Source organism: Pelodiscus sinensis, chromosome 1 (genome assembly GCF_052426305.1).
Source record: "Pelodiscus sinensis isolate ZL-2025 chromosome 1, ASM5242630v1, whole genome shotgun sequence".
Classification (NCBI taxonomy): Eukaryota; Metazoa; Chordata; order Testudines; family Trionychidae; genus Pelodiscus; species Pelodiscus sinensis.
Window position 1 is genome coordinate 68,112,479 of NC_143052.1, and position 27,629 is coordinate 68,140,107.

The window sequence follows — 27,629 nt, forward strand, 5'->3', positions numbered from 1 at the left end:
AGTGTAGGAGCATAAGCTTTCGTGGGCAAAGACCCACTTCGTCAGATGCATGTAGTGGAAATTTCCAGAGGCAGGAATAAATATGCAGGCCAGGATCAGGCTGGAGATGACGAGGTGGATCCAATCAAGGAGGATGAGGCCCACTTCTAGCAGCTGATCTGGAGGTGTGAATTCCAAGAGAGCAGAAGCTGCTTTTGTAGTTAGCGAGCCATTCACAGTCTTTGTTTAATCCAGAGTTGATTGTGTCAAACTTAAAGATGAACTGTAGCTCAGCAGTTTCTCTTTGAAGTCTGGTCTTGAAGTTTTTTTGCTGCAGGATGGCTACTTTTAGATCTGCAATTGTGTGTCCAGGAAGATTGAAGTGTTCCCCTACAGGTTTTTGTATGTTGCCATTCCTAATATCAGATTTGTGTCCATTGATTCTTTTACGTAGGGACTGTCCTGTTTGGCCGATGTATATAGCAGTGGGGCATTGTTGGCACATGATGGCATATATTACGTTGGTGGATGTGCAGGAGAATGTACCAGTGACAGTATGGCTGATCTGGTTAGGTCCTGTGATGGTGTTGCTGGTGTGTATATGTGGGCAGAGTTGGCACCGAGGTTTGTTGCAAGGATTGGTTCCTGAGTTCGAGTTATTATGGTGCGGTGTGTAGTTGCTGGTGAGAATATGCTTCAGGTTGGCGGGTTGTCTGTGGGCAAGGACCGGCCTACCTCCCAAGGCCTGTGAAAGTGAGGGATCATTGTCCAGGATGGGTTAAAGATCACTAATGATGCGTTGGAGAGGTTTTAGCTGGGGACTGTAGGTGATGGCCAGTGGTGTTCTGTTGGTTTCTTTCTTGGGCTTGTCCCGTAGCAGGAGGCTTCTGGGTACACGTCTGGCTCTCTCAATCTGTCTCCTCACTTCCTCGTGTGGGTATCGCAGTTTACAGAATGCTTGTTGAAGATCTTGTAGGTGTAGGTCTCTGTCTGAGGGGTTGGAGCATATGCGGTTGTACCTCAGTGCTTGGCTGTAAACAATGGATCGTGTGGTGTGTCCAGGATGGAAACTGGAGGCATGCAGGTAAGTATAGCGGTCGGTAGGTTTTCGGTATAGGGTGGTATTGATATGACCGTCACTTATTTGTATCGTGGTGTCCAGGAAATGGACCTCCCGTGTAGATTGGTCCATGCTGAGGTTGATGGTGGGGTGGAAGCTGTTGAAATCATGGTGAAATTCTTCCAGAGTCTCCTTCCCATGGGTCCAGATGATGAAGATGTCATCGATGTAGCGTAGGTAGAGAAGGGGTGTAAGTGGATGAGAGCTGAGGAAGCGTTGTTCCAGGTCAGCCATAAAAATGTTGGCATATTGTGGGGCCATGCGGGTGCCCATAGCAGTGCCACTGGTCTGGAGGTATATGTTGTCACCAAATCTGAAATAGTTGTGTGTGAGGATAAATTCACAGAGTTCAGCCACCAGTTGTGCTGTGGCATCATCAGGAATACTGTTCCTGACAGCTTGTACTCCATCTGCATGTGGGATGTTTGTGTAGAGAGCCTCTACATCCATGGTGGCTAGGATGGTGTTTTCTGGAAGATCACCTATGCATTGTAGTTTTCTCAGGAAATCCGTAGTGTCACGAAGGTAACTGGGAGTGCTGGTGGCGTAGGGTCTGAGCAGAGAGTCCACATAGCCAAACAGTCCTTCAGTAAGAGTGCCAATGCCCGAGATGATGGGGTGTCCGGGATTTCCAGGTTTATGGATCTTGGGTAATAGATAGAACAACCCAGGTTAAAACATGTAGCCGAAATGACCAGATGTCTTTTAAAGCATTGCTGTGAGCCTGCAGAGCTAGAAGGAGTGGGAAAGATCTCTTAATCTGTGGATGGGACAAGTGGAGCCTGTGTGGCCTCCTCTACCTCCTGAGATAAAAATGAGGTTGAATTTAAGTAAAGACATAATGGAAGAAAGGGAGGATTCTCGATAGATGAAGACAGGAATAAGGGCAACATGACAGAGGATGTGAAGCTTTAAGAAGAGAAAAGGAGGAGTGTGGTAAAAAGTTTGGGAAGACCTGAAAGAGAGGGAGGAAAAGATGTAATAAAGGGAAATATTATGTAAAGCTTTATAGGATAAGATACATAATTGAAAGAGATGCAGTAAGAGAGAAGAAGCTAATAGAGGGATTCAAGGAGGGGTAATGTAATAGGAGCAATGGGGATGGGGCATTAGTAGGAGTATAATGAACAAACAGTAACTATAGGAGGCAAGCGGACCAGCCAGAGGTTTATCTAGTTCAGGTACTAGTTGTCAGGGCATTGACAAGATGCAAAGTATGCATATAAGTGCAGAGTATTAATGAATAAAGCAGTGCATTTCATTAAATAATGCAGCTCTCCATGGAGAATAAGGCAAGTACTAGTGAGGACTGCAGCTTTCTTGTGAAAAAAGTCAGCTTTTTTTCATCTGATGGAAAGCAGGAAACCAGTTTCTGTGTATCACAGAATCTCATGTTTTGTTTCTAGGTAAAATATTTGATTTCAGGTAAAGTTAGGTCCCATTTTTTAAGCTGAATTAGGCACTTATTTTCAAAGGCATACAGATCATAAGAATGCCAATAGGTGCCAATTAGGATTCTCAAAAGTACCTAAGCAGGTTAGGTGCCTAATTCCTATTGAAATAAACATGATTTCTCACTGAAACCTGCTTAGGCACTTTTTAAAATGCCAGTAAATGCTTTCATACTTTTGAAAACCTGCCTCTAGGGATATATCTACACAGCAAGCCGAATCCTGCAACAGCAAGTCTTATAACTTGGGTCTACAACTCCTGGTGCTAAAAGTGGCTGTGTAAACATTGGCCGAGCTTTGAATCCCAAGGAGGAGAGTGCACTTCTGAGCCCAGACTCCAGCCCGAGTCCAAAATCAAAAAAGCTATTTTTAGTGCTGTAGTGTGAGCTCAAGTCTGAATAGCCAGGCTCTAAACTCACTGCTGTGAGTTTGTGCTTGCCATGTAGACTTAGTCTTAATGACTTTGAAAATGGGACTTTGGGCTAGGTTTTCCCCGAGGGAGTTGGGTACTACAATGCTCCATGTTGTACATTTTGGGCACCTTGCTGCTTAGTGGAATTCATTACCCAAAATGAGGTGTCTATGTTTCTCAGACAATGCATGGGGACCATTAAGTGCCTAAAAGAGAGCTTAATGGAAGCCAGATTCTGAGCTAAAAGTTTTCAAACCTCACACTTTGAAGGGGGTTAGGCATCTAACTCCATGCTAAAGGGAGGAGGCTGACTTGGCTCAGAATTCTCGGAAGTTAGATCAGTCCTTTCTCACAGGGCGGAAAGGGGGCTTATAGCTAAGAGGTTAGGAAACACACCTGGAAGTTGGAGACCTAGATTCAAATCCTTGCTCCAAACGAGACGAAGTGCCTCCCCGCTCTATCAAACAGCCCAGTGGTTGGGGCCCTCACCTGGGAGCGGGGAGGCACTTCATCTCCTTTAGAACAAGGATTTGATTCTAGGTTTCCATCTGTTATATAGGGATTCGATCCCAGGAGCAAGAGAGACTACAGGATGCCAACTCTGTGAATCCTGACAGGGCTTAGACATGAACTAGAACACTGAGCAGCGCAGTAGCATCAGGTCCTAGGCAGCTTTGCACATGGTTGCTAGCAGAAACATAGGCACTTAGAGCACTTCATCCGTATTAACAGAGGTGCTACAGACTTGGGTTGCAGCTGAATTGTGGTTTTGTTGGACTTTGGTGTCTAAAGTGGCAGGTACGCACCTAAATCCTCCTTTCAATCTTACCATTAGACTTTTAAACTCCAAGAAGAAAGTGTTATTAAAGAATGTATCCGGTACATTCTCTATGATGAATCCAAACACACACATTTTTAGTGAATTCTTATCAGTATCAAAATTAACAAATGTCCACAATGCTAGATACATAGCTATTCAAAGAGGAAAATACAAAGAATGTATCACAGGGAAGGATCTGGAAAAGTAATTTACTAAGATACTCATTTGCAACAGCAAAATTAGTTAATCACATTTAACATAATCTATTAAAATGCACAGCAGTAGATAATGCAGTATATAAAAGCTGTGTCACCCTGGCAAGCCCTCCCCTCTTTCCCCAAAGGACTAGAGAAAAAGGAGGCATCAGATGAAAGCTGATTGCTTTGCTAACAATAGTGAGAAAAGAAAGGAACACATTTAAGGAGCCTAGTGAAATTAATCTTAACCTTCTCGACAAGGCCATTCTTGGGAGCCCAAGACTGTGACTGTTGGAGCACTATGAATGTTATGATAAAGGTATCAGACCAGGGCAGGAGGAGTTAAAGCAATACATTTCTGAAAAACTCTAGATAATTTTGAACAGTAACCAGCCCAAATAATGTAATGATGAATCAGGGATTGACCTCAGATGATAAACAAGGTTGCAACTTGCAGACAGAGTTCTTTTCATTTATTTCTTAAGATTAGAGGTTCAGGTCTTTTTTTCCCACCCCAGAAATTGCCAGTTGCTGTTCTATGAATGATCACATATTTGGAATGTTACTAACACATTGACAGGCTGATACCATATCTGCTTATTTTGGAATGGCATCGCAAAGGTCACTTACTGTAGTCGGGAAACTTTGTCATTTTAGCAGCTTAGTAGTCATAAAATCAGCTTATACTTTATAGTAGCACAACATTTAAATACCTTCAGTTGATGTATTTTGGCTCAGACAATAGTACGGCTTTATTAAGGTTGAACTACCTACTATATCACAGGGATTCTGTTATCACCAATAATAATAATGATTCTGTAATAAGAATTTAGTTATCATGGGGTGTAAGCCATAACAGAAGCCAGAACACACAGCGGGTATGTCTACACTACCACCCTAGTTCGAACTAGGGTGGTTAATGTAGGCAACCGAAGTTGCAAATGAAGCCCGGGATTTAAATATCCCGGGCTTCATTTGCATCTTGCCGGGCGCCGCCATTTTTAAAGCCCCGGTAGAAACTTTGTGAGGGGAAGCTTATAGTGTTTTCAGTCTCCTTTGTGGTATTTCCATATATGGGTACAATCAGACCCAGAGTTTGCTGAATACCATAGTTGCAGTGCTTTGCCCTGAAAGATCTCTTCTGGAAACCTAAGTGGCAAATCCAAAGATCTGTTTTACAAACTGAAAATTCTTTGGAACATAAAAAGACAAAACAATACTGGGGAGGTAGATTGATATCAATCAAATAAGATTCAGTACAGGTACAAGCTATTAGGTGAAACTTTTATGTTTGTGAAAAGTTGCAGGCAGTTGCTAAGAAGGCTATGAAATCTCCATCACTCTACCCGTAGTCAAAGTGAGAGAGAACACACATTTAATAAGGAATGGTTTAGGAATGATAAAATAAATCTTGTGGTGACACTTGATTACATGGCTCTTTAGAAGCTCTTTCCATCCCAATGTTTATGTATTTTACTTGTGTAGTTTAATTGTGGGTTAAAGGGACAATAATAATCAAATACAGTAATGTATACCTCTGTATTGATTGCATGTTTCTGCAGATCTCTTAGTAACACTGTTTACTATGGCAGGTCCAAAACTAATTACCATGTACTCTCCACTCTAGATATTTAAATAATTATAATCACCATATATTTACTATGCTTTCTTCTTTACCATGCAAATAAGTAACCACTGCTGACCAAGATAACACAAGAAGAATGCTCGTAACAAAGAACTATGTCATAACAGAGAAAATAGGTGTCACCAAATGAAATTAATAGGTAGCAGGTTTAAAACAAACAAAAGAAGTATTTTTTTCCACAATGCACAATTAAGGTGTGGAACTGCTTGTCAGAGGATGTGTTGAAGGCCATGGCTTCAAAAAAGAACTAGATAAATTCATGCATGATAGGTCCATTAGTAGATATTAGCCAAAATGGGTAGGGACTATGACAGGGGATGGATCACTTGATGATTACCTGTTCTGTTCATTCCCTCTGGGGCACCTGGCACTGGCCATTGTTGGAAGACAGGATATTGGACAAGATAGACTTTTGGTCTGATGCAGTGTGGGTGTTCTTATATTCTTAATCTCAAATAGAGAATTGGCCAATAATACTTACATTTATAGCTTGTAACTCAAAGCGTTAAGCATGTTTTTAGGTTAAAACTAAATGCACAATTAAAGAAGATAATTACTGGTATATCCCTCTGTTAATACCAGCAATATTTGAATAACACCATTAGACTTCCCAGCATAGCACTATTACTTTCATATCTTCTTTAGAAAAAACATTCACTAATCTAGGTGAGATTGATGCTCATGTGTTAGACAGGAAGTTTCTTGCTCCTAAGAGGCTGAGTCCCATATTGACATGAAATTTAGAAGGACATTATCCACAACTCTGCACTTTTCATCTATTCCACAGGGAATTCCATTCTGTGACACTAATGCACTACTGCATTGGTGCACCAATAGCTGATCTCATATAAATGTCCTAAAATAAATGATGCAAGAAAAAGATTTCAGCCATTTATGTGCCTGAAAAATTACGATAATTTAGAGTGCAGAATGCTTAATGACAGTACAGCTCTCAGCCACTCTTCTAGGAAAGAATGGCAGGGTATGACTCAAAGGACATATTTGACTACAAAGGCATCAAAGCAAATAGCCAGCCTTAAGTAACTTGCTCCAAAAAATGTCAACAAAGCTGTACAGGATTTTAATCCTAGCAAGAGCTAACAAAAAGAAATGTTATATGAAGTTTGTGTTGAAAATATGAGAACAAAAGTTAATGTGAGATTCATTTTCCTTTTAATTATTAAATTAATAAAGATCTAATATTCGAATATAGGTTATGGGCTCCACTTCAGCTGTACAAATACTGCTGATGGTGCTTATCTCAGCAAACTTGTCTTGCTGCAGTAAGGTCAATACATACTTTCATAAGTGGACAAGATTAAAGCCTCTGTTGGGAATATGGAACATTCTTTATGCAAATCATTTGTGTTGTGGGTTTAGGAATGGGAGTTACAGAAGTCAAGATACAGATAAATACTATACAGCAGAATCTACTGCTTGCTGAAAATTAAGATGTTTGCTGCTACCTTCATTTAACTGAGATGATCCCCATGAAGCTCTTTCATGTGTGAAGAAATACATTACTCATACTCTGTAATTATGATAACATTGTGGTTCAGTCTAAAAAAATAGCAAAATTACCATACAAAGTCTGCCTGAGTTTGAGAATCAGCCTTGTTAACCTCTTTAACCTTTATAATGCATTGGTTTTGAAGGCAAAACACAATTTTAAGAGCATTAGCATTTGCAGTGTTTTTCTTTGGTGATTTTCTAACCTCTAGAGCTCAGAAAGAAATGGGCAGACAGCAATAGTTTATAAACGCTTGAAATGTGATATCACAGTAAATAATGACCCATTCAGCATCTACTGTGACACCCCGAGGAACGACTTAGTGAAGTCCACTGAGAAGAGGATTGGCTATTTGGAGCCAGTCATCAGTGGATTCTCTGATTTTCCTTCTTTTAAAATGTAAGCTATTGCTATTAATCAGTTATTTACATTTAAATAGTTGTAGGACTAATTGCCTGACTTTTTCTCATTTAGGTTTTAAAATGTCATCAGCTGGTCATGTCTAATAATTTTTGTTACCCAGTTTTCACAGGACTCAAAGGGTGCGTGTACTCTGCGCCGTTATTTTGAGATAACTAGTGTTATTTCAAAATAACAATGTGAGCATCCACACAGCAATTCTGTTATTTCACAATAATTTAGAAATAACAGACGGCTTATTCCAAAATATGTAAACCTCATTCTATGAGGAATAACACCTATTCTGAAACAGCTATTTCAAAATAAAGCGTGTGTAGACATAAGAACATAAGAACGGCCATACTGGGTCAGACCAAAGGTCCATCTAGCCCAGTATCCTGTCTGCCGACAATGGCCAGCCCCAGGTGCCCCAGAGAGGGTGGACCGAAGACAGTGATCAAGCGATTTGTCTCCTGCCATCCCTCTCCAGCCTCTGACAAACAGAGGCCAAGGACACCATTTTATCCCCTGGCCTTTTATGAACCTAACCTCCATGAAATTATCTAGCTTCTCTTTAAACTCTGTTATAGTCCTAGCCTTCACAGCCTCCTCTGGCAAGGAGTTCCACAGGTTGACTACACGCTGTGTGAAGAACTTTCTTGTATTAGTTTTAAACCTACTACCCATTAATTTCATTTGGTGTCCTCTAGTTCTTCTGATTAGGGAACTAATAAATAACTTTTCTTTCTCCGCCCTCTCCACACCACTCATGATTTTATATACCTCTATCATATCCCCCCTCAGTCTCCTCTTTTTTAAACTGAAAAGTCCCAGTCGCTTTAACCTCTCCTCATATGGGACCTGTTCCAAACCCCTAATCATTTTAGTTGCCCTTTACTGAACCCTTTCCAAGGCCAAAATATTTTTTTTGAGGTGAGGAGACCACATCTGTACACAGTATTCAAGATGTGGGCGTACCATAGTTTTATACAGGGGAAGTAAGATATTCTGTGTCTTATTTTCTATCTCTTAATAATTCCTAGCATCCTATTTGCCTTTTTGACCACCGCTGCACACTGTGTGGAAGTTTTCAGAGAACTGTCCACGATAACTCCAAGATCTCTTTCCTGATGCTTCACTGCTGCTATTTCGAAATAGGCCCTCACCAGGGCCTTTCTAAATTATTCCTCCCCAGTGCCTCCTGGGGTTCTAAATTGAGATATCATGTCTACATTAGGAAAGCCTGCTTTGGACTAATTATGAGGCTTCCCTGCAGTGTAGACGTGCTATTTTGAAATAAGCTATAAAGGAATAACTATTCTGGAATAGCTTATTTCAAAATAGCTGTGCAGTGTAGACTTATCCAAACTGAGTAAGTTTAGGGCTGCATTCTGGTAATTAAAGAAGAAAGTTTGAGTCCTCTTATACATTTGGCATCTCTTAAACTTTCATCTGTGATGGACTAAGATTTACTTCTAACATTAGTGACATTCTGATCTTTAATCAACTGGTTATTGACATATGAGTTGTCTTCTAGTTTGGCCAAGATCATACACAATACTCAAATTTTTCAACACTTTGTTTTCATATGCTCTGTGCTAAGTATACTTTTTGGAGTTCTGTAGGGTCAGAATGAGTGTAAGAAGGGATATTGTTCAAAGTTTACTGAAACAACTTCAGCAAAATAGTTGATATTTACAATTATACAATGAACTGATCCTGTCAAAGTAGAATGCAGTCCAGCATCTTTTCCATAATACAAAGTTTTCGGAGGGCACTGTTCCATCTTCATAGTGGCGGGAGGAATAAGTAGGGATTGCCAGGAGATCCTGCATTTACTTCTTTTCAGGTTCTTAACCACAGGATTTCTGATAGATTTCATAGTCATACAGGGCATTTTATGAAAACAAATGAATCATAAATATAATTCTGAAGGATTCCGGGATGCCTGTGAGCTAACATACTTAAATACTTTACTCCAGGTGTCACTCTCATGAAAACAAAATCTGTAGAGGAGAAAAAAATACAGGTAGAACCTCTCTCAACCAGGACTCACTGGTCCAGCAACATCCATGGTCCAGCAGACATTCCAGTTCTTGCTGGACCAGAGAGACCCAGTGAGAGGACCAAAGGCAGGAGCCCTGTGGGGACTGGGAACCCAGCCAGGCTGGCTGCAGAGATGCCAGTGCCTGGAGCCCTTCTGCGGGAGTTCTCCGCGGCAGGTGGCTGGTATACCGGTGGGCTCCAGCAGGGCAGCGGTCTCCTGCAGTGAAGCCAGGAGCCCTGGCGGTGGGACCACACGGCAGTTGCAGCAGGGCTGGCAGGGCCATAAGCCCCAGCAGTGGGGCCAGTGCTGCTCCAGTAGACTGGCTGGGTCAGGAACCCCAGCTGAGCAGCAATCTGCTGGGGGAGAAAGGAGCAGGAGTCCCAACAGAGGGATTGTGGGCTGGCAAGGTTGGTGCTGCCATGGCAGGATTGGTGGAGCTAGGAGCACTGGCGACGGGGCAGTGGTTTGCTGTGGCGAGGCTGAGCGCCCCAGCGGCAGGACCATGGGCTGCCATAGCAGGGCAGCACAGCTGGTTGCATGTGGGGAGCCCGCCAGGAGGCCAAGCAAGGACTGGAGCCGAGCAAGAGGATCAGTGGGAGGGGGTGCAGAAATAACCTCCTCTGATCCAGCAAAATCCCTTCTTCGGAACCACTCAGGTCCCAAGGATGCCGAATCTGGGAGGCCTATTGTCTGCAAGTTCACATTGGCAACACAAGCTTCCCTAAGAAGATTTGTCACCTTGAGTAGGTAGAAAGAGTATATTCTAGAAACCATGCAAAATATGGGCTCTTCTTGCATTCTGCACCCTGGTCTTCATATTCCTCTCTACCCCCAAACTGTATTTCCCACAAAAAGCATCTTGACATTTACATTCCTTCTGTGTCTACACAATAACTCACCTTTGAAAGGAACAGAAAGCAGATAATGTTGGTCTAACTGAAAACCCAGTGCTCTGACTTTGACTTGTCGGTACACAGTTGTTTCCATACATCTCTTGAGAGAAGTTATGCCAAGAAACGACCATTCCCCTCCTTCTCATGAGTTTCAGCTCATTAGCACTTCTTGTTCAACATCTTGCTTTCCCTTTACACCATAAACTAAAGAGGAATATACAGGACTTAAAAATTGATGCTAACATTTCAGAATATAGCATCCTGAAGTCTAATTATGTTGTAACAGGTTTTTTGTTTTACTCATAGACTTTAAGGTCAGAAGAGACCATTATGGTCATCTAGTCTGACCCCCTGCACAGTACAGGCCACAGAATCTCACCCACCCCTCCTAGAATAATCCTCTCACCTATATCTCAGATATTGAAGCCTTCAAATACTTTGAAGACCACAAGATGCAGAGAAACCTCCAGCTGTGATCTGAACCCCATGCTACAGAGGAAGGCAAAAAACCTCCAGGGTCTCTGCCAATCTACCCTGGAGGAAAATTCCTTCCCGACCCCAAATATGGTGATCAGCTAAACCCTGAGCATGTGGGCAAGACTCACCAGCCAGACACCCAGAAAGTTTTATTTATTTATTTATTTATTTATTTATTTATTTTTAATGTGTTCATTTGGAGATGGGCTTTTGCAGTAGTTTCCACATTTAGCATTTCACAGGGTTTGCTGTAAAATACTCCTATCTCTGAGCGCAGTGTTAGAGACATTAATTTTCTCTCTATCAGTCATTAAAAAGTGCAATTAATGAAGTAAGAATGTCATCAGTCAGCTAATTTATGCAAAGACAATAGTATCCAAGGGTGTGTCTAGACTACAGAGTTTTGTTGACAAAAGTGGACTTTCGTTGACAAAACTATACCTGCATCTACACTGCCACTGAGTTCTGTCGACATAACATCGATGGCTATAAATCTCATTCTACGAGGAATAACGCCTTTTGTTGACAGAGTTCTGTCAACAGAAGGTGTTATTGCATCTACGCTGTCTTTTGCGTTTACACTGTCATGTTGACAAAGCGGCTTGCTTTGTCAACAGAACTGGATGCAGTCTAGATGTTCTTTGTCGACAGAAGCTTTGTCGACAGTATCTGTCAACAAAGCTTCTGTCGACAAAAGCCTGTAGTCTAGACGTACCCCAAGAGCCCTAATTTGAGAATACTAGATTCTCATATTCAGTAAGAAGAATGCATATTTACTGTTCAAGAGACAATTGATTCCCACTAATCTTGTCTTCCTAATTTGTTTCATCTGTTTACTGTATCCTTTAACTCTGGTGTGGACAAAAGGGCCTCCACGGGCTGGATCTGGCCCGCCAAGTGGGTTAATTTAGTCCACGAAAGTCCTGCTGTTCCCCCACCTCCAGGCCAATCAGGGCTCAGGGATGGGGGAACACATGGTGCTTAGAGTCAACCCTGGCAGTTAACTCTTAGCGCTATGCACCGGAGGGCAAGGGGTGAGAGACTTTGTGCTCCCCTTGCCCCCAGGCCAATCAGGGCCTGGAGGTGCACATGAAGTCTCCTCCTGCCCTGCAAGGTGCTCAGCACTTAGAGTCAACTGCCAGCTGCTGCTCAGCTGGTGGGTGACTCTAACCATGGTGCTCCCTTTCAGGGTGGGAGGAGACTCGCATGCTCCCTCTACCCCCAGGCCCTGACTGACCTGGTTCTCTCAGGGGGTGGGGACAAAGACTTAACATGCTCCGCCAACCACAGACCAATCAGGGTCTGTTGGTGGGGAAACACAGAAGTGTTCTGGCCCCGCCCCTTCTGGGGCAGCCCAGGACCGCTTCAAAAATGTCTGATGTGGAACCCCCGGTCAAAAATTATTGCCCACCCCTACTTTAACTACTCTGTGGAAATACCACCTTGAAGATACATTGCACTCTGACAATCACTTGCATGACTGTTTGTGGATGTACAGCCTAAAAGATTAATTATGTATGTTAGGTATGTAGATGACATATTTTTTGCTCTTTTGATGTTCATCATTTAGTTTTCAGATGTCATTAGGCTTATGCAAGCTGTGAGATTACAGCAGAAAAGCTGTTTTTTCATACATGTGTGTATAAAAAATGTAAAACACAACAAAAACAAACAAAACCCTACACCCATTCTTTGCTGTTATCAATTTCTGTAAATTTTAATGACTTTGAAAATTCATTGTTCTATCTGTGTGGATACAGATGTAGCGATACATATATATTGAAATGTTATTAGAGTACAGCCAGATGGTGGCAGCCAATCTTGCTGAAGTAATTTAACTAATTGATAGGTTGTTACGACATTTCAGTGGAATCTTACATTCAAGTCAATAAAACTGTTTAAGGAGCAAGAAAAGACTGCTGAGTGCATGAGTTAATCAAGGAAATAGAGAAGATGGTGTTGTAAAAGAGGATCTAGGGAGTATGTCTAATAGAAGAAAGGATTTCATCTTGTTACAAGTGAAGAGAAAAAAGTGTTTCTTATTCTAGAATAGCTTTGCTTACTCAATATTCTAGATGATCAACAGGATAATCTCCTTACCATTCTTCAAATATTAGGTAAATAACATCCCAAAGAAATTAATTTGAAAACTTTAGAATTTTGACAGATTTGTTCAAGTTTTTTCTTTGCTTGTTTTATTAATAACCAAAATACCAACCACAACAAAGAAAAGAAATAAGATAGGAAGGCCCACTTTTGGTTAAAGAAATTGAAGGGCAAAACAACAAAAATCTACAGCAGAGATGTACACAAGTTAATGTATTAATAAATGATCTTGCATAACTGGTCTTGGGCATAACTGGAAGAAGTCACTGAAGAGAGATTGGATGGCCTTTTAGTTAAGGTGTTGGACTGACCCTTGTGTTTTAATGAGTTCAGTTCCTGGTTCTGCCCTTGACATCAATTGTGATTTTATGCAAGTACCTTAGTCTCTCCATGCCTCAGTTCTTCATTTGCAAAATGGGGATAATCATGCTTCCTTTCACCAAAATTCTCACCCTTCTGAAATCCATAGGAGATTTCCTACTGACCTCAGTGTGTTAAAGATTTTATCTTTTGTCTGTTGTGTCCATTCCAATTATAACTTCGTTGGAGAAAGGGACCTTCTCCTCCTGTGCATATGAACAATACCTAGCACAGTGGTTCCCTGATTTGAGTTAGGCTACTATAATGAAAATAAATAATGAAGAGGGGCAAAACCTGTGATTATCTTCTTAGTAAAGACAGAAAACTATGTACTGTTCCCCATGTGGCATCATTCTATTTTAGAATATGCACTGCTAATACTGTACTCCATGGGTGACATTCATTTTATTGACTAAGATCAAACATTAGCTTCAAACGCAGCGCTTGCCAAAGGGACGGTGGTCTGCATGAAAACCCCTTGGTGTCATGTCAACCCATATCAAGTGTCTTGACACGTGGGTCATCTTGCCCTGAGAGTGAAAACCAGATCCCTCCTGTTGGCTCCACAACGTTCTTTTGCAACTATTATCTCAGCTTTCTTACCCAATAAATAATGCTGTAAATAGAATCATCAAGGAAAATAAGGTTCGGTTAAAGGTAAACTAAAAAGAATGGGGCTTCTGATGAATTTTCTTTGTTAAATATTACCCTGAATGGTCTCTAAATCAAAGAACTGACTAACCTGCATTCAATTACATTTTAAGAAATTAGCACACAATTTGCCCAGAAGATAAATAATTATGATCAAATTTTATAAGAGTATTTCCAATTGTTAGAATATTGTTTAAATAGGAGAAAGTACATACCAATTAATTTTAACTTAGATGATTATTCTTAAATCATTGTAAAGCTTTACTATTCAGCATTGTAAAGAAGATTTTGCTGTAAAGGCACAGCAGGATTTTAATTAATTTTTTCTAATTATTTAATTTTTTAATTTTTAATTTTTAAACATGAGCTTTGCTAGCCACATATCTTACTCTCACCATCATTTCTGCTTAGCAAGACAAATAAAGTTAAATCAATCACATCAGCATTCAGAATTATGCTTTCAAAATTCAATTTTATCATCCCTCTGAAGTATCCATCATATTATCACTTTAAAAAATGACAGCAGCCTACATCACTCAGAAGAGATTTAGTACAACAAGAGAGTAGGTTCCACAGTGTTACCAGCTCAGTAACACTGAAACAATAGTTAAATTTATCTATTCAGTTCAATAATTTCATTAGGCCAACATTCTGCATGCTGAACTGGTGCTATGGAACTGCAGATTTAAAACCACATTTTCCATAGAGCTGTACAACTACAAAATGTAGACCTGAGAGATTTTCACGTTTAGATAATTATGAAATACAGGCCCATAATAATTGGAGGGAAGAAGGAGCAAGAATCCCCAGAAATGGAGAAATTCAATTAGAAAGTTTACTGTTGAGGCAATAGTTAAAGAGAAATGACTTTGGGGATATTCACATTTTCATAAACAATTTTCATTTCCACAGAAAGGAACCCCATGTCTATAATCCTGATTACAGGCCTCTCATAGGAGTAATTTGTAGCTTTTCATAGCCGTAGGTTTTGTTGTTATTGAAGCTCAGGCTTTTAAAAAAAACCAGAGTGTGTGTGTTTTTTTATTTCATTTTATCCTAATGACTTAGCTTACACAAGGAGATCTTAAAAACTTCCCTAGAGCTCTTTGCTGTATGATATTGAATAGATCTGCTGCAGTGCTGCAAATGTGCTTTTACAGATTTGGTGTCAAAAGAGTTTCATTTACAAAAAACATAGTGGCATTCAGGCTATTGACATGTGATCAATGCCATCCGTGTCCAAATCCTTCTTCCTCCACACAGGATACAAATGAGCTTCCAGTTACTGACTGTGCTGTTGCTCAGATCACTACTCTTGTCACTTAAAACAAAAAAGATGAGGTAGTCAGGAAAGTCTGTGGAGGCTGATGAGCTGTGCTATAGCTCGTGAAAGATGGAAGCCTCAGAAGCGAGGAACTCTGTCCTCGCTATCATTCTGAGTCAGACAGCCCCCTTGCTGCTATGGTGTTCACTTCAGCAATGCTCCTGATTGTATCCAAACATTGAGTGGTAATCCTGCCAATGTGCAAAGTGTCTCATCTGATTAATGGGACAATCAACCTGCAAAGAATTACTTCTTTGCAGGTACCTTTTAGTTCCTTGGTGCTTTTGTTGACAAGCTGTATATCTTGTAGTAAGCCAAAGAAAACAGTTCTGCTGGGACAGTTCAATAAGAGCTACTCACTCTTTTAAACATGATGCAGTATCTGAGTCAAGACATAAAATACTTCTTCCACTACAGTGAAACCTGACTATGATTCGTTAATATTGTCACATTCACTGAGGGCATCACTTGTCTGCTCTAAATATCATGATAATGTTCACATCCCATTTTCATTAAGCGTACATTCTTTTCACTATTGTCAATGTATTAAATCCAAATTTTAATGAAAAATAAAGCAACATTGAAGTTGGACAGCATTTAAAAACACACAGATGCACAAAATAAAAAAAAATAAAGCTCTCAGAAAAAACTGCCCACACTGCATACAATGTGTCTATATGCATATATGTGTGTTAGTATAGCTAATAAACAGAAATACTATCTATCTATTAGTCCTTTGGGCTCCTAATGGAGCATAGGACCTCCACAATCATTCTCCATCTCTTGCGATCCTTAGCAATAGTCTTGATTTGATCCCATGTTAAGCCAGCTGCGTTTACTTCATCCAGGCAGCTTCGTCGCCCTGTTTGTTTGGGACGTCCCCTTTTCCTCTTTCCCTTTGGATTCCATTCTAACACTTGTCTTGTGATACGTTCCTCACAGTCCTTACGCAGAATGTGGCCTGCCCATCGCCATCAGAAATACTGATATAGTTGTAATATTGTTACGTAAATTTGATTTGGAAAACATTAAGACAACTAGCCACTTAGCCCATCATAAGACAGGATTTTCAGGTCTCTCCTCCACGTCGGTCTTCTCTCCTAAGATTCCGGTCTCTCTCCTCCTCCTCCTACTGCCTCCCCCTCACCCTCTCTCAGCTCTCCTCCGCCTCCTGCCTCTCTCTCTGTCTCTCTCTTTCTCTTCTCCTCCCCCTCCTGCCTCTCACTCGGGGACCGCGGAGCCCAAATGGCTTTTTGGGCTCCGCACTCCCCATGCTGCATGGGGAGTGCGGAGCCCAAACGGTCGCTTGCACCACTTGCTCCCATGCGGCAGCCTGGCTGAGCGGCACAGAAGTCTGCTGAGTGCCATGGCGGTAGGCGAAGGGGGGCGGGGCGGTGACGTTCACGGCCAGGGAGCGGGGCCTGGAGCTGCTGTTACACCGCATGTCACTGCCCCACCCCCCTTCGCCTCCCGCCGTGGCACTCGGCTGATTTCTGAGCCGCTCAGCCGGGCCGCCCCAGGGGAGCAAGCGGTGCAAGCGGCTGTTTGGGCCCCGCACTCACTATGCAGCACAGGCCGCCCAGAGGGAACAGCCAGCATTTCAGGCAACAGCGCCACCCAAAGGGAACAGCCAGCATTTCAGCATTACAGACTCACAGACATTGGGCTACTATATATATGACTAGCCAATTAGCCCGTCATACGACGGGATTTTCAGATCTCTCCTACATGTCAGTCTTCTCTCCTGAGCCTCCGGTCTCTATCTCTCTCTCTCTCTCTCTCCTCCTCCTACTGCCTCCCCCCATCTCTCTCTCAGCTCTCCTAGACCTTCTGACTCTCTCTCCATTTCTCTCTTTCTCTTCTCCTCCCCCTCCTGCCTCTCACTCGGAGGACCGCGGAGCCCAAATAGCCTTTTGGGCTCTGCGCTCCTCGTGCTGCATGGGGAGCATGGAGCCCAAACGGTCGCTTGCGCCACTTGCTCCCATGTGGTGGCCTGGTTGAGTGGTGCAGAAGTCAGCTGAGCGCCATGGCGGGAGGTGAAGAAGGGCGGGGCCTGGAGCTGCTGTCACGCCGCACATCACCGCCCCGCCCCCCCTTCCCCTCCCACTGTGGCGCTCGCCTGACTTCCGCACCACTCAGCCAGGCCGCCACAAGGGAGCAAGTGACTGTTTGGGCCCCACACTCCCCATGCAACACAGGCCGCCCAGAGGGAACAGCCAGCATTTTAGGCAACAGCGCCCCCCAGAGGGAACAGTCAGCATTTCGGCTTTACAGACTCTCAGACACTGGGCTACTATATATATGATTCCTCTGTTAATGTAAATCAGCATATTTTAATATTTCCTGATTTCTTGATATTAGATATGTAAATTTAATGTAACATTAATAGAGGGTTTTTTAATTTACTTTCCTTCTGTGGGTTCTTATTGAAAAAAAAAAAAGGAAGAAGAGAGATATAAGCTGCCTGCACCTGTTAGCATTTGAAACATCCCAATTTGGTTTTAGGGTGAATTAAAACTATAGATTTCATTCACATTTAATAGAACTCGTGCCTCTGTCTCAGTTAAATGCTTTTGAAAATCTCACCCTACATGTATACCTCCCTGACATGAACAAGGTTTGGAGAATAACGTTTAAAACTTACTGAATTGAATGGTCTGGTAGAAGTGATGAGTTCACACTTTTGCTGTCACTACTTAGGAATCAGAATCATAGAAATGTAGAGCTGGTACATTAAGTTGTCATGGGATAAGAAGGAAGATCTTTTCATGGACTGAGAACTGATTAAAAGACAGGAAACAAAAGGTAGGAATAAATGGTAAATTTTCAGAATGGAGAGGGGTAACTAGTGGTATTCCCCAAGGGTCAGTCCTAGGACCAATCCTATTCAACTGATTCATAAATGATCTGGAGAAGGGGGTAAATAGTGAGGTGGCAAAGTTTTCAGATGATACTAAACTGCTCAAGGTAGTTAAGACCAAAGCAGACTGTGAAGAATTTCCAAAAGATCTCACAAAACGAAGTAAATGGGCAACTAAATGGCAAATGAAATTTAATGTGAATAAATGTAAAGTAATGCACATTGGAAAAAATAACCCCAACTATACATATAATATGATAGGGGCTAATTTAGCTACAATTAATCAGGAAAGAGATCTTGGATTGATCATGGATAGTTCTCTGAAGACGTCCATGCAGTGTGCAGCGGCAGTCAAAAAAGCAAACAGGATGTTAGGAATCATTAAAAAAGGGATAGAGAATAGGACAGAGAATATCTTATTGCCCTTATATAAATCCATGGTATGCCCACATCTTGAATACTGCGTACAGATGTGGTTTCCTCATCTCAAAAAAGATATACTGGCATTAGAAAAGGTTCAGAGAAGGGCAACTAAAATGATTAGGGATTTGGAACAGGTCCCATATGAAGAGAGATTAAAGAGACTAGGACTTTTCAGCTTGGAAAAGAGAAGACTAAGGGGGAGATATGATAGAGGTATATAAAATCACGAGTGGTGTGGAGGAACTGAATAAGGAAGAGTTATTTATTTGTTCCCATAATACAAGAACTAGGGGCCACCAAATGAAATTAATGGGTAGCAGGTTTAAAACAAATAAAAGGAAGTTCTTCTTCACAAAGTGCATAGTCAATCTGTGGAACTCCTTGCCTGAGGAGGTTGTGAAGGCTAGGACTATAACAGGGTTGAAAAGAGAACTAGATACATTTATGGAGGTTAAGCCCATTAATGGTTATTAGCCAGTATGGGTAAGGAATGGTGTCCCTAGCTCCTGTTTGTCAGAGGGTGGAGATGGATGGCAGGAGAGAGATGGCTTGATCATTACCTGTTCTGTTCACTCCCTCTGGGACACCTGGCATTGGCCACTGTCGGCAGACAAGGTACTGGGCTGGATGGACCTTTGGTCTGACCCAGTATGGCCATCTTATATTCTTCTATTCATCTTATGTTCTTATGATAGAGACCTTGAGAGTTCATCTAGTCCAGGTCCCCATATTGAGGCAGAGACAAATATACCCAAACAATCTCAGACAGGTATTTGTCCAGTCTGTTCTAAGAAACCTACTATGAAAGAGATTCCAGAACCTCAGTGGAAAGCCTATTCCAGCATTGAAGGATCTTTACAGTTAGAAACTTTGTCTAGAGGCAGCAAGAAAGGTCTTATCTACATTAAAAAGTCGAAGTATTCTTCCTGCTCCTAGTCTAGCACTGATGTATCTCCACCAGTATTAGGAACCAAGGAATCACTTGTGTAGGCTGGGCAATGCTTATTGGGGCGTCAGACGGTTTTAAAGTGATGGGTGAAGGAAAACAGCAACACCAGGATGAGAGTCTGAATTTGATGTTTTTGTTTGTTGGTGGTGGTGGGGAGAATTAGAGGTTTGTCCTGTGTCTGTCTCAGTGACACGTTTAGGACTTGCCTGTGCTGTAATACAACCATGCAAATAAGAGATTGTAATTGTTAGGGATGTCAGGGTTTTTACACAGTGGTTAGTTGGTTATGTAGATAAGACATGTTTCTGTAACCATATAGGGGAACTATCATAGGCTAAGACATAATTCTGTTGGGACCTCTCTTAACCCTTTAGAGTTGCAATGTTTTGTCTCAGTGGTCAATATATGGTTTGAAGGCTTTCCCCCTTCTTTTCTTGTAGCACTGATGAGCTTTATAATCCTTAAAATATTGAAAAAACATATTGTTTTCAGTTTCCAATCACTGGAACATGACGAAAGAGATTTTATTGAAACATTACAATAAAACTCATCATGGAGTTGAGGATCAGAATAGAAAGCTTCAGCCACCCCCCAAATTCTCTAATGTTCTAAGTAGCTGGAAAAACACGGGCTTTTACTGAGTGTATCTCAATGTGACCATCACTGTAACTTTTGCAGTAGTGTAAACTCTAACACAATTTACAAAGAAATTCACTCAGTCTTCCAATATCATGATACTGTAAGTCAGATATTCATTTGACAATAGCCATAATCACAATCTCTTTTCAAATTCTAAATGGCTATAGCAGTGTGCTTCACCAGAGATCTTTTAGCTCCGCCAATAGTCACTGGAAAAATTACATTTTTGGTAGAAATGTCAACAATATGGAATGAAATATTCAGCAATTCTCATGTGTATAGTTATGAGAAGTTTCTACTTTTATCCATCAGAATATTCTTCAGTAAAAAATGTTGCACTTCATAAGCATGCTTCAGAAATGAAGTCTGAGTCAAACTCAGATGCCAATGTATGTTGTTTGTATCAATGTAACTGCAGCACCAGGTTGTGAATTTGGCCTTGAGAGACTGTTCAGTAATTGATGCCCTGAGCTTAAATTATCTGAGCTGTCTTTGTTATATATCTGATTTACCCATTGGCATGCTGATCAGTTAGGTGAGCCTTCCTGTATTTACTTTTCTCTCAGCAATATCACTATAAGACAATGTTTATCAGATGGCATCATACCAGCTGCTTACCTACAAAGCACCATAACAGAAGAAAATCATCTTGAATATGTATGGATCAGTGTCTTAATAGATAAAGTACAAGATGAGATATTAGATGATGTCTGCAGCAGATCACCAGATCACTCGAGGGAACATAACTGGCTCCTTATAAACCTGTATATAATGCATTGGGAAAAAAGTTGTGTGATCATAGGAGATTTCAATTTGAATAATATATGCCGGAGGTCTCATGCTACAAGTACTAAAACTTCCTTGGGGTTTCTGTGTGTTATAGCTGACATTTCCTAACTCAAAATAGTATCACAGGCAACATGGGAAAGTTCCATATTAGATCTTGTGTTCACAGATAAAAGGGGAACTAAACTTAGCTACCCCCTGGAGCTTCTAAAAAAATATGGTAACTTAGATACAAGTGACTATGGCTTTAATCACATTTATAATATGTGAACAGAATAAAGTCCAAATCAATGGAATATATACTTGGTAGCAGGCCTTAAAATTTCAGATTATATCCTGGAGCCCCCCACACCCTACCCATTTGGGTCTCTGGGCTTCAGCTGCAGGACACATGGTTCGGGGCGTGTCCAAGAGGGGCATTAGAGCTCTGGCTTCTGCCCAGTAAGAGAGGAAGTACCAGGCTTGGAGCTTCAGCTTTGCAATAGAGGATGGGAAGCGTCTGGGATCATGACTTCAGCTCTACGATATATGCTGGGGCTCAGGCTTTTAACTCTGCAACAGGCATCAGGGCTTTTGGAGCTTTAGCCCCATGGCAGATGAAGGGATGACTGCTTTGTGGGAGATGCCGGGGTTTCCATAGGTCTGAAAATAGTTACAGGTGAGCTGCTGAATTTAAGCCCTGCTTGGTGCTTTAAAAGGGTCAGTTTCATAAACAGAAAATAATAATAAGTGAAATAATCAGAAGAAAGAATTTAATCAGTAAAATATAAATGATAATTGGGAATTGTGGAAGAACACTTTACTAGCTGTCTTCTCCCCCCCAAAAGAATCCAGGAATAAGACTATATTAGATTCAAAAGCCAACCTATTATAAAGGGTCAGTGAATGCAGCTATAAAAAATGGGGAAAAGGGGAAAATTATATCTTCTGATAAGAAAAGCAAAGGAACACAAACAGAACTTGATGGCCAGCAAAGTTATGGACAAGAAGAAGGAGTTTTTAAGTGTATTAGAAACCAAAAGAATCCGGCAATGGTTGATTAATAAATTGATAATCAGAATTATCAATAATAATGCAACAAAGGCAGAAGTGTTTCATAAGAATTCTCTACTGAATTTGGGAAAAAAGGTAGTTATATCATATTGGAATGCTCTCTTTCCATTCCACATTCAGGAGAATATAAAACAGCAACTATCAAAATCTGACATTTTAAAATCAGATGGTCCAGAGGGTAATGTAATAATGCCAATCAATATGGGTGTATTGAAAAAAGATGACATCAGACTAATTTAATACTCGTTTTGGTGAGATCATATGTCGTAATAGTGTCTATTTAATATACTTAAACTTCTGATAGGCAACTTCATGTATTTTAATTAAAAACTAGAAAAATATAAAATGGACAACATGACATACATAAATGGATTGAAAGCTGGCTGGCTAATAGTTAGGTCTCAAAGTGTAATTGTAAATAGGCAGTCATCGAGTGAGTGGGTCCTATAGGGATCAGTTCTTTGTCCTATTAAAACTGACCCTTTTAAAGCTGTTTAACATTTTAAATGATGACCTGGAAGAAAACATAAAATCATCACTGATAAATTTGCAAATGAAACAAAAATCAGAAGAAGAGAAGTAAATAATAAAGAGAACAGGTCATTTGCATAAAGCAATCTGGATCACTTGGCTAGCAAACAGTATGCATTTTTATATGACAAAATCTGAAGGTGTACATGTGGGAACAAAGAACATGGGCCATACTTCAGGGTGGGGAACTCTATCCTGGGAAGCAGTGACTATGAAAAAGATTTGGAGGCTGTGGTGTACAATTAGCTGAACATGAGTTCTCAATGCAATGGCATGGTAAAAAGGCCTAATACAATCCTTGGATGTATAAACAAATGAATCTTGAGTTGGAATATATTTGTCTATGCTGGCGGTGGCAGGACAGCTGCTGGAATACTGTGTCTAGTTCAGATCTGTACAGTTCAAAAAGGATGTTAATAAATTAGGAAGGATTGAAAGAAGAGCCACATGAATGATTAAAGATTAGGAAAATATGCCTTACAGTGATAGAGTCCAAGAGGTCAATCTACTTAGCTTAAGAAAGAGAAGTTCAAGAGGTGAGTCTGTAAACATTTACATAGGGCTCAAATATTTACTAATGGCCTCTCCAATCTAGCAGACAAAAGTGTCAGAAGATCTGATGGCTGGAAGTTTAAGCTAGTCATATTGAGACCAGAAGAAAGGCAAATATTTTTAACAGGGAAGGCAAGCTAACCATTGTAACAACTTACCAAGAGCTGTAATGGATTCTCCAGCACTGGCAATTTGTAAATACATCTTGGATGTTGGTCTAAAAGATATGCTTTAGTTAATTCAGGGAAGTTCTATGGCCTGTGATACACAGGAGAGCTGTCTGGGTGAGCTGTCCTTTCTGGCTTTGTTATCTAGGAATTTGTATAAGCACGTGCTAAGTTATAAAGCTAATGTATGTGCCCTCATAGTTAAAGTGTGACGTTTGTGAGTTAGGAAGTTATAGAACTACAATTTTATACACCTTTGGAGTTGTGATGGGTGGTATCAGAAAAGGTATTCCAGGTGCATGCTGTGCTACCAGAAATTTTTCTAATTCAATATCCAGTTTTGAAAGTTATCGGTGAAGGAAAAACTGTGAAGATAAGTGTAATACACCAAAAGTTTCTAAATGTTTTATTTTATTTTTTTAGTCTTATAGGAATTAAAGTAGCAATGTCCTGTATCCCTTTTCATTACTCTGAAGCTGCTTAATAATACAATGCTCTATGGGTTGCTTTTTTAGAATCCCACTAAACGTCAGAGATGTCGTTTACTGTACAGGAGTTTCATTGATGGATGAAGATGTATGGGAGTTCATTTGGATGAAATTCCATTCTACCATAGCCGTATCTGAGAAGAAAATATTGTTAGAAGCCTTAACTTGCAGTGATGATAGAAACTTGTTAAACAGGTAGAAATATCTATTTATGTGTTTCTGATTCTTTGTCATGGATAACTGGTTCAGTAATTATATTGCGTCCCCATCTTAGCATTTATCTGTAAATGAGACACCCTGTTTTTACAGCATAAAATTACTTTCTAGTTAGAGTATCATATAGTTTTGTATTTAGTCCCTTGCAAATGTATGAATTTTTCATGATTTTATTTCCAAACCATAAACAGGGCCAGGTTCACTTAGCAAACTTTTTGATCAAGATGGTCTGAGTGTAGAGTTCTTAAAAGTACATACGGAGCATTTCACATGATCTCAGCTTTTGCTAACATATTCCACTCACCTGCAATTATGCTTAAAATCTTCCTACTTTTAGAGAGCTCTCAATCCAGTTGCAGGATGGAAGATATTTTTTATTTAAAAAGTGTGTGTGTTCTTTGGAATTTCACAAATAAAATTCAGCGCTCTCCTGTGAATTTAAATAAATCTTTTAGCAATTTCTGGTCTTTGCTCTTTCATTATTAGATGACAAGTGTTCTGGGTCTTATTGGTAACAACTAAACAGTTTTCCCCCCTTTATTCACTCCTAAAGGCTTCTGAACCTGTCTCTCAATTCAGAAGTTGTCCTGGATCAAGATGCAATTGATGTCATAATCCACGTAGCTCGAAATCCACATGGCAGGGATCTTGCTTGGAAGTTTTTCAGAGAAAAATGGAAAATATTAAATGCCAGGTATAGATAATAGTTATTTGTAGTGTCTTATTTTGTGTATCTATCTATCTATCTATCTATCTATCTATCTATCTATCTATCTATCTATCTATCTATCTATTTATCTATCTATCTATCTATCTATCTATCTATCTATCTATCTAATGCATGGATGTATGTGTAATGTATGTATATATATTATATGATATAAAGCTATTCATAGATGTATCATATATTCATATATATAAATTTGACCATTAATTTATTGTCTTTGTGATGATATGTTCTATATGTATGCCAAATCCAACAGTCCTGTTCTTACTTAGTCAAAAAATCTCTCACTGGGAGCTTTGCCTGAGTTAGATATAACTGAAAAGTTTGCTGCAGACTAGGCAAGCAGGACTGGGGGAAGAACCTTTTTGAAATGTTCCAATGTTTATGGAATGGAGGGGTGTTCAGTACAATGGAACATCATTTCCCTTCCCTCCAGCTTAACGATGACCTTACACACAGTCTTCATTTGTTTGAAGGGCCAGCCTTTTGGGTGGAGACATACCTGGCCAAGAAGGAGAAAAGACTTTTGGAAAGCTTCTCTCTATGGTGTGCTGTGCTCCATGACTGTAGCTGGTTCCAGTGTAATATAATTTGGACTCTTGTAATATTATCATACTTCGAATTCCCATCCATGGTCCCAAAACTCACCTGAGGGGAATTTTGATCTGGAGGCAGATAGAGAACTGATTGGAGATACTCTTGGTTCTTTTTGGATATCCCCAAGACTAGCAGGATTTCACTCCAGATCATTGGACATAATGAGGGTAAAAGAGCCCACACCTCATGTCTGCATCTTGGATGGTCAACCCACCATAACCACCCCCCCTATCAATATGAGGATTTGTTGGAAACTCCATGTTGGTAAAGCTTTCCAAGAGTGTGAAATATGGCCTTCTGTTTGCTGTCCATGATACTTTGGTTAAGATTGGGGGAGGGTCTAGAAGATTTTATGGCAGTGCAGTTCAGCTGGGAAAATTGACTTTGAGAAGAAATTCGATTTTGGAGATATTTAGTCCAGGAGCAAGCTTTTTAAAGCGTACACCCAAGTTATTTTTTTGCTGTGAAACCCATCACTGTGGTACCCAGGTGCATTTTAAGCAGTAAGGAATTTAGTCTCAGAATGCACTTGTGTAGCAGGGGATTGCATTATCTCCCTTTTGATGAGAAGTGACAAAAGTCCTGTTCTTGACTCACGTCTCCTTTGTCCATGGGGTCTATGGACACCTAGGGGTCTATGACAGAACTTCAGGGGATCTGTGGACCCCGCTGATCAACTTCTCCTCCTCCCTCCCTCCTCAACTCCTCCCCATCATGGGACTAAGGCAGGCTTCCTACCTACCTTGAATAAAATGAGTGAGAGTTGAAGAGAATGCATGGCAGAGGGAGGAGGGATGGAGCAAATGGGGGATGGGGGTCTCGGAGAAGGAGTGGGGCTTCAAAGAAGCAGCAGGACAGGGGTCCCTGAAAATGTTTAAATACAAATGGGGCCTTTGGGTTGTTAAATTTTGAGAATCACTGTACTACAGCAATCTTGTGGCTAACCAATACTGTACTGATCCCCAAATACAAATTAGGGCTTATCCACACAACATTTATTTTGCAGCAATTCGGGGGTATGACTCTACTTTGTACTGTGCATGCAAATTCAGACTGTCCTTGTTTATTAATTCACCTTGATCTAGTCATCTTTGAAATAGGATGAGATTAAAGCACTTTAGAGAACTGGGAATATGTGTTAGCAGGGTGCACATGGACAATGTGGCAGGCCAGTTTGCGGTAGATTCACTAGAGTTCACCCCACAGAGCTCTTATTGCATACTCCTGATAGACTGAAATAACTCCAGCGTATCATGTACATAAATTTTATAACAGGCAATTAAAACCTTTCATGAAAAATTGTTTAAAGCATCATAAAAATATGCCATAAAACAGTCAGAATCAAACACTGATGGAGGAATGTATGATAGTGATCTTAAATTTTTGTGGGACTGGGACCTTTTAAAAATTTGAGTTCAAATGTACAATGGGTTGTGCAACATTTCATTGAAGACTTTTAATCAAGACAACATACGGTCCCATGATAAACTTTTTCACAGTCTTTATTTTAGTATTATTAGATATGTCAGTTTACTAAATATTTTAATAATTCACAAGGAAACATTAATTTAATACAATGATCAGCTCTATGGTATTTTCCATGGACTTTATTATAAAATACTTAGTAATTCAGTATAGTAATATGAGGTATCTGAGGACAATTAAATGATGCTAAAACTGATTTTTCTATTAGTATGTCATTTTGATGAAACAACAGCACCAAAATGTAATTCTTTAATGACATTTTAAAGTATATTTATCACACCCCTTAACCAGTGAGTAAAATTATCTAAAGTGCTTAAATTCTGTTTTCAAAAGTGATATAGGTATCTAAGAGCCTAACCGAAGTCTCACTAAAAATGAAGGGAAGTTAGGCCCCTGAATTTCCAATTCAGTTTAGGAAATGGTGCTCAGGACCCTTTGTTTTGACAATTTTACCCAACATCTGAAAATAGCAATCTCTACATTCCTGACCATGGGCCTGATTCTCTCTGCTTTCTAATTTCATTTATATCTGTCCAAAGTAGGCTGGAAATACTACAGTACTAGCCAAACCTGGTAGTATTCTATGCCCACTTTCCACAGGTGAAATAGCTAGAAAAGCTGCAAGGTACTGGAAAATCAGGCACTGTAAATAAATGAGCAGGAGTAGACTCTCATCATTCCTAGATGACGTGCTTCTGTGATGCAGAAACACTGGTTTGCTGGTTCTGTTATGCCATTACTGTTTTATCTGACAGTTTGTCAAGG

At 40.4% G+C, this 27,629-nt stretch overlaps 1 protein-coding gene across 2 annotated transcripts in view; it reads left to right on the forward strand.

Annotated features, from left to right (window-relative positions):
• TRHDE (thyrotropin releasing hormone degrading enzyme) overlaps window positions 1-27,629 on the forward strand; it is a 346,334-nt gene that overhangs the window by 305,502 nt on the left and 13,203 nt on the right. For both annotated transcript variants that reach the window (XM_075931934.2, XM_075931938.2), the window contains 2 exons: window positions 23,867-24,034; window positions 24,609-24,749. In XM_075931934.2, coding sequence (XP_075788049.2) covers window positions 23,867-24,034; window positions 24,609-24,749 — 309 coding nt within the window. The remainder of the gene's footprint in view (window positions 1-23,866; window positions 24,035-24,608; window positions 24,750-27,629) is intronic.